Here is an 8068-nt window from a genome sequence, read left to right as displayed (position 1 = left end):
TACGGCTGAGAGTGGATCTATGTGTGTGTGTGTGTGTGTGTGTGTGTGTATGTGTGTGTGTGTGTGTGTGTGTGTGTGTGTGTGAGAGAGTGTGTGAGTGTGTTTATGTGTGTGGGAGGGGACATTCCATCCATGCTTGCTCTTCCTGAGGAAAGAGGGAAAGCGTCACACACACACACACACACACAAACACACACGCCCGCTGACAGCAGGGAGAAGCAGAGGTCATACACACATCCGCCTCTCCTTTCAGCTTTCTATCCATCAGGCTTCGGCCCTGTGTCTTTCCATCGGTGCTTGCTGCTCTCCTGGTTGCTCTGCGTGAAGGTTCGGCTCATTTTAGGGCCGATTGTTCCATTGTGATCTGCACTCAGACTTTGGGAACAGCACACTTGACATTCAAACAAACACAGCTTTGCCTCAGGGGAAAGTATTGGCTGGTGATGTGGACTTTCATTGGAAACACTTTTCTCTCTGACTTTGCTTGAAATCTATGATCACACACACGCGTGCGCACGCACGCACACACACACACACACACACACAGGGTACAGTGTAGACTGGTGGCTTGTTAAAGCTCCACAGGGGTTTGCTACGCCAGCACTGACGCACCGCTGCCTGCCTGCCTGCCAGCTCATGGTCACTGAGCACCCATAATGATTTCACTGTTGGAGAGTTAGGAGGATAAATTCCCTTGTTTTGGTTTTCAAATCAGCTTTTCTGAAGGATTTACATTTATTTGTTCTATCTCTTAACTTCACCTACAAGAACTTCTTCAACCAGTGCTTTTTTTCTCAATATCTAAAAGAACTTTATTACTCGTTAGCAAAATGTACATACACACATAGTACACAAAGACTCACAGAGCTGCATACTGTACACTTCTGTCAGAAGACATTCTACATTTTACAGAAAGCTTTTTACAAAGCAAACTTTCATTTCAAGAATGAGCACGCAAGCATTCAGCTCCCTCTGCTATAGGCACATTCATTTAAGCTCCTTACTCCTGCTTCACTCATATCACATACACAACATATTTACACACAAAATACTTTTAAGACGAGGGCGCAGATGACTATAAAATAACTTTCCTTAAATGAAATGTAGCAAAATATTAACAAAATGAGGAATTTAATAGAGGAATTGCTGAATAAAGTGTAGTAAATGATACCAAAGCCAAGTACATGTGGTACTGCCATGTGCTACAGACACGTCCAACATGTTATCCCACTGTCTTCTTTGATAAGAGCGGTAATCATTGGTTCTTGAGTGCTGAAAGGAGAACGTCTGGACTACCCAGGAACCCTCTGAAGACAATCCCTCCATAACGCTGCACTGTACTCCAGCCTGCAACCAGTTCCTCCCCGAATCCTCCACTTAAACGTATTTTGGACGGGATGAGCTGTCTCAGTCTGTGTCTATCTGGCAGGGGTTCGTCCCTGCTTCCTCCGCTGTGGCGTAGAGCTTCTCAAAGTCTTTGTAGCGTGGAGCGCAGCCGAGCCAGGCCTCACCGAAATGGATGGAGCCCGTGAAGAGGTAGTCGTCATCCCCTCCGGCTCGCACGCCGCACTGCGTGGGGACGTGGACGCTCCCGATCCACCTCCTCCCTCTGGCTCCGCCCGAGGCAAACACTCTGTTTTTCTGTTTGAAAAGCCGGCTCAGAACAACGGCGACGTGGGAGCGGCCGTTAGTACCTGATGTGGGAGGTGAGGGTTTGGTTTCCACACTTTGGATGGTGCCTCTTCCCACTGTGCAGACGGGAAGAGAGATGAGACAGAAGTCAGATCAGTGAAGGGAATTTACATGAATATATACACTTGCGCATGTGTGTGTGTGTGTGTGTGTGTGTGTGTGTGTGTGTGTGTGTGTGTGTGTGTGTGTGTGTGTGTGTGTGTGTGTGTGTGTGTGTGTGTGTGCAGGATTTACCAAAGTCGCTGGTGCAAGCCGCCATGAGAAGCTCTTCATCTGAGCATGGCTGACATGTAGCTAAGAGGGATGACATGACAAATTTTAAAACACAACAAAACCAACTTTCTACATGCGTTTTAAAACAACACATTTGATTCTCTGCTCTCCCTCTGTGTTCTTTCTCTTCCCCTGTGCTGGAATGTGTTTGTGAGAGGGGAAAAAACGCAGGAGGAAAAGAAGACAGACAGAGTTAGTGAATGAGAAGAGCAGGTGAGGGAAGAGAGGTAATCACAGAATTACCCTTTGACCCTGTCAGCTATAAAAACAGCTATCAAACACACACACACACACACACACACACACGCACACACACACACAAAGCCAGGCCTTGAAGTTCTCATTATGAGTGCAGCGCCTCCTTCCTCTACACCCGCCCTCCCTCCCCGCTCACAGACCTCTTTACTCGTACGGGTGGGCTACCCAAAATGCCTCGCTTTAGGGGGCTCTTGATTGACAGGTAAGAGCTGAACAGCTGACCCCTGTGTCTCACCCTAGTGTGACCTTTTGATTGGCCTGCTTGTTTTCATAAGTCGGGTCTAGACAAGAAAGTGTGGGATGAAGGAAGTGGGGGGGAGACGTGTAGGTGAGATGAGGAAGAAGAAACGGAGCTCAACGTGTCATGTGGACCGTTGACGACTCTTTTCCTGGTATGTGTCAGTTTCCCTTTAAGCTCATAAACACTGATGGGTTTGTCACCTTTCTGGCCAGTCAACCCATAAAGATTGCTGCCATAAGGAACTGGATATTAGAGAGTCCACGAGTGTGCAAACGTGGCCTGATCTCAATCCAAAATAACTGCAACCAGGGCCGGACGACAGAATATCAATAAGATAAGATAAGATAAGATAATAAGATGAGAACTTGTGGTTTGACCCTTAATGCCCTGAGCTTTGTGTTAAGAGAGACAACTGAACTCAAATTGTGTTTTGTAAGGGAGTAAATGCATGTAGCTGTGGATTGTCTTACCTGTCCCAGGGTGCAGGTTTAAGTAACTAAGGTCCCCGGGCCCCTGGCTGGACACCAGCTCATATTGGAAAGCTGTGATCCTCCTGCTGATATCTGTGTGTGGGACAGCCTCCACAAACAGCGCCCCCTCTGTCATGCTGTAACAGCGTGTCGCCCCTTGAGCCTGCTCCTTCTCTCCCAGCAGCAGCTTCAGATCTCCTTCGTGCTCCAGATACACCCGGGACCCCTGGACCAGATGAGACACATTCATTTCATCACACATCCAAATGAAAACATATTTAACTGTAACATTCAGATTATTAGATTATCACCATTGGAATCTGTTGTTATTGACTGAATACAAACTGAGCAAACGTTGTTGAAACTTCATTCATCTCCATTGAACACACAGAGCTTATTTTTTTGTGTACTGTCACTTTAACATTTGTATTCCCCACACACACTGAGGCTGGTTTCTTCTCCCGGCTCTGTACTCTACCTGGGAGCGAGTGTGAGGCTTGATGCACACATGGAGGTCGGCCGCGCCCCCAGATGAGGGCTCCGTGTTGGGCCGCAGGTTGATGATGATGGCTCCTGTGGGGTAAAGCCACTCCAGAGAACCCTGAGAGCAGCGTAGGTAGACCTGTTCCACGTCTCTGCTGTGGGACTCATGGCTCAGCCCACTGCAGAGGAGACCAGAGGACGTTTGATCATCAAACATGACACTCCACTGCTACTATACTACTTCTTTGATGGTGTGACATGTTTCCTGAGTGAGGTTGGAAAGCTCACAGATTTTTTCTTTTTTTTTAACCAGGGAAAGAATTAATAAAAGCATACAACGTTTATTAGATTTCTTCTTCTTAAAGGTTTGTGCTGGTGCAGCTGTCTCCGATCTTTCACTTGGGACTGATGTGGTCTGTTGTCTCTGAAGTGCCTAAGCCACCTCCACACCAGGACCTGATTAGGCTATTAAGTCGTTAGAAGTTTGACGCGGATAAACTTTACAACCCCGAGTGCGAAGTACGAGCTTTCTTTTTTTATTTTTATGACTTGGGGACTTGGAGGAGGTGATCAAAGGCGAACATGTGGCTGTTATTTACTCAAGATAGGAAATGAAGCAGAGACATTCATGTGATCACAGGGCTATGGAGTGCATTTCACAATCTTTAATAGATTTTTGCGGGCTATGAAAGAAACTGAATCTAAAATGTAATCACTGTCTGTCAGCTTCCCCCTCTCTCTCTCCCCCCCCCCCCCCCCCCCCCCTTCCCACCCCTGAATCCCTCAAAAGTAAGGATTTGTTTGAGTGAGAATAGAGTGAGTTTGTGAAAAGATTCCATTAAAGGGGTTTATAGGATTACTGAGCTCTGACTTCACTCCATTTCTGATCGGTCACCACATGCGATAGATGTGGAAGCAGCCAAATGGATCTTTAAATACCTTCCATTTCACAGCTGGAGCAGAAACATTGGCTTATCTGACCCGTCACAGTTTCACAAGAGAAAAAAGCAACCACATGCCGAATACTAGGGTGGATTCCATTGAATCTCAATTCATTATGTCTAATAATTTGTGATTTCATTCCATAGAATACACAAGATGCCCTGAATGAGAAGGATTACATTCACCCAGCAGAGAAGGAAACACTCTTGCCCTTTACTTTGGCAACAGAAAGAACACCAAAGAGGTTAAAGCTTTACAAATATAAGCCTCGTGATTAATCAATTGGAGTTGATACACCCACATAAGGAGAAGTTACACTCTTATAGGTTATGGGTTAACATGAGCCTCTTTTCTGTTCTAAAGCCATTTTAATATTATAGAAAATAAATAACACACAAATACGTTATTGCGTGTAATCAATAAATTGTCCAAAAAGTCTCAAAGGTACTCAATCTCAGTAGAAATGGATTCGATGTGTTATTACACATCAATGTTACTCTTAATCATCTGTATAACATCTTTAGAACACTGGTGTTGCTTCTTACCTTCCTCTCCAGCTGCACTGGTCGCTGGAGTACTGAGCCGCCGCCCGACAGAGGAGCACAGCCGGGATCCAGAGCGCGGTCCACGGCCACAGCATGCTGGTCTGTCCGCTCCGCCGATAACCGGAGCCCGCACACCGGCCAGCCGTGCGTGCGCCCCCGCTCCCTCACCGCGCCGGAAGATATCCAGAGATGCACACACACACACGCATACGCACACACACACGCTGCGGTATTCAGGCTGCGCCAACAGGCTACATGGCGCGTCCAGTGCCTGTGGTAGAGGAAGGTTTTTGGCAACGGGTTTTAAGAAGCGGAGTGTGTGTGTATGTGTGTGTGTACGCAAGTGGCGCTGATTGAGAAACTTCTGCTGTGCGGCTCCGCTTCACGGGACGTCACCGAGGGCGCGTGCCAGCAGCTGACTCCGCTTGAGAGACACGCGTGCGCTCGGCCCCAAGCCACGCCCACGCACACACTGAGCCCCCTGTGTGCGTGTGTGTGTGTGTGTGTGTGTGGGGGGGGGGGGGGGGGGGGTCTGCGCGCGTGCACGAGAGAGAGAGAGAGAGAGAGAGAGAGAGAGAGAGAGAGAGAGAGAGAGAGAGAGACGAATTTATGTTATGAACAAATGTGTCCGTAATAAGAAAAGAAAACGACAACAAAAACAAAACAAAAACTTCAAGTCAAGACTATGATAGTTGAAGAAAACATGGTTGGTGGTGATTAAATGCTTTATTTTAATCATTTAAGCCCAGATAATATTCCCCAAGGTGCTGTTCCATTTAGCACGTCATCAGTGTATGTACATACCTGAAATCCGCAAACCAACAAACCACACCAATTACACGTTTGTGTGTGTGTGTGTGTGTGTGTGTGTGTGTGTGTGTGTGTTGGCTTCACAAACACATGGCTCACATTATCGCTGTGCAAATTGGAGCAGCATGCAGGTTTGAATCAGCATCCTGTCTGCTCAGTGTCATCTTGTGTGCCGGATTACTACGGACCACATTATGCTCATCCTTACAGCCGTCAAACATTATGCTTGACCTTTACTCAAAAACCCATTGTTCTAAAACGTGGGGTTGATTGATAAGTTTTGAACCCAGCACAGTACCCCAGAAATGTTTCTTCAGGAGTTATTTCTTAAACAAAGGTTGCCGAAGAACTAAGTCAAGCTGGGTCAAATCAGGTGAAAATGGGCGGATGCTGCTTTACTTCAAATTAAAACCACAATCGTGATAAGATATCTGTGTGTGTGTGTGTGTGTGTGTGTGTGTGTGTGTGTGTGTGTGTGTGTGTACAGTCACAGAATCAGACACTTAGGCACCTCTGGAATCTGCAAGTTCTAATCAGATAAAAAACAATGTTGATGATGTCAATGCGTGAAGAAATATAAACTACTAAAACAATAAAGGAGCATGTTTCCATTGTCACATTTCTGTTATTTAAGGTCCTATAAATACAATAACATTCATTGTACGTCTTGTTGGAGCAGACATATCTCCGACTAGCTTTTAGCATGGTTGAATGTCTATTTCTTAGAATGCTGTGTTGTTCCTTTAGTTATTTTGTGTAGTATATTCTAACAACTCCATAAAATATTACAGCCAAAAAGCTACGTGGTTCAGAACTTATCAATCGTGGCTGTTATACAGGACTTTGAATGTGTTTGGGTGTTTTGTGGTCAATTCTTTTTGCTATTATATTCTAGCTCGGGTGTGTTATATGTGTGAGTGTTTTGGTCCCGCGTGGGAAAAGGGATCGGGTCGCACACGGGGAAAAGTCACACGTGCGCTCTAAACGCCTGTTTGGTCCTCGGACGGTTTTCCCGTGAGAAAACAGTCGGGACGGCAAGCATGTTACTGACTCGTCACATTCCCCTGGACAGCCAGAGCAATGTAACGCATTTCGAGAAATACCGACACACACACACACACACACACACACACACACACACACACACACACACACACACACACACACACACACTCTCTACTCCTCTGTCCTTGAGAAAAACACAAATACTACCACTGTGCTGTTATAGAACTTCTGTCTTTGATTGTTACGGAATGAAATGAAAGCAGCAGTAATGATGCGTTCAAGACAATAGGAAAATGCTCCATGGCAACATTAACAAACGGGTTCTGGCTTTTTTCTTTCAACCTCCATTGTTATTTCTGTATATAAAGACACTCTGCTTTACAGACACAATGTCAACAGACCAACAGATTAGGTTTGGACCGATGACGACTTGCTTAAACCCCAGTGACCTGAACTAGTGACCTGAACGTCTCAGTTGGGATTTGATAATCCTGCTAAAGTGAAGCAATTTTGCACGGCTGATCCTCAAATATGATACAATATCTGATAAGTGTATGAAGCCTCCAGAGTAATTGAAGCTTCACAGACTGCTACATCAGACAGGTTTGCAGGCTGGGTTAGTGATCCTTTATGAAGTGTGTCCAGGAGAGATCCCTCAATGGTCCGGCTATAAACCGAATAGTCTTTGTGTGTTGCCGTTCACCCCTCTGGAGCAGGTTTGCCATCACCAAGGCTGGATTGCTGATGCCATGGCTTCTCCAGGCGGCCTTTGGGTGTTTCCCTGAAGCAGTGAGACGTTTGATTGAGAGGATAGAGACTCTATATATCTCCCACCTATATATTGAGACGTCAGGGTGGATTTTCATCACTCACTTCTACACATGAGGCATTGTTTTGTTTCTGAGATAGATTCAAACTCGACCAAAAAACACAACAGAGGCACGCAGGGCAAGTCGGCCTGACCGGAGTCTAATCCTGTCACAACAGCAGAGTTAATCTGGGCTGTTGATGTGCCGCTTGACCTTGTGCGCTCCGTCACCATGTGAAGTATTTAGAGAGCAGCAGCGCCTCTGACCCACACTCCTCATCCTCCTGTGGTCACCTGGCTCTTCTCATGCAGCCTGACAAGAGGAGGACAGGACAGGAGCCTCCGTCTGTCCACACACTGCTTCCTAAAGGAGCCTTACACATTCCTCCCAGTTTACACATTTCACAACCATCATTTCCTTGCTACTCCACGTGCAGACGACTTGATTTAGCTGGGGAACAAAGCGAGCATTCTTCTACTAATGGTCACTGGGGCAGCTTAGCGGGAAGGTGTTGGTAGTTTGAGGTGCCTTGCTCAAGGG

At 46.3% G+C, this 8068-nt stretch overlaps 1 protein-coding gene across 1 annotated transcript; it reads right to left on the bottom strand.

Annotated features, from left to right (window-relative positions):
* Positions 1–792: 792 nt before the first annotated feature.
* Positions 793–5303, bottom strand: LOC142994736 (meteorin-like protein). Its single transcript, XM_076145567.1, has 5 exons — positions 4905–5303; positions 3413–3596; positions 2935–3160; positions 1927–1986; positions 793–1748 (listed from the first exon to the last, which is right to left on the bottom strand). The coding sequence occupies exons 1-5, from the start codon at positions 4997–4999 to the stop codon at positions 1408–1410; spliced, it is 906 nt and encodes a 301-aa protein (XP_076001682.1). The 5' UTR covers positions 5000–5303; the 3' UTR covers positions 793–1407.
* Between the last annotated feature and the right edge of the window lie 2765 nt (positions 5304–8068).

This window comes from Genypterus blacodes, unplaced genomic scaffold (genome assembly GCF_046128005.1).
Source record: "Genypterus blacodes isolate CSIRO-AG114 ecotype Tasmania unplaced genomic scaffold, CSIRO-AGI_Gbla_v1 ptg000030l_1, whole genome shotgun sequence".
Classification (NCBI taxonomy): Eukaryota; Metazoa; Chordata; class Actinopteri; order Ophidiiformes; family Ophidiidae; genus Genypterus; species Genypterus blacodes.
This window is presented reverse-complemented; position numbering and strand designations above follow the sequence as displayed.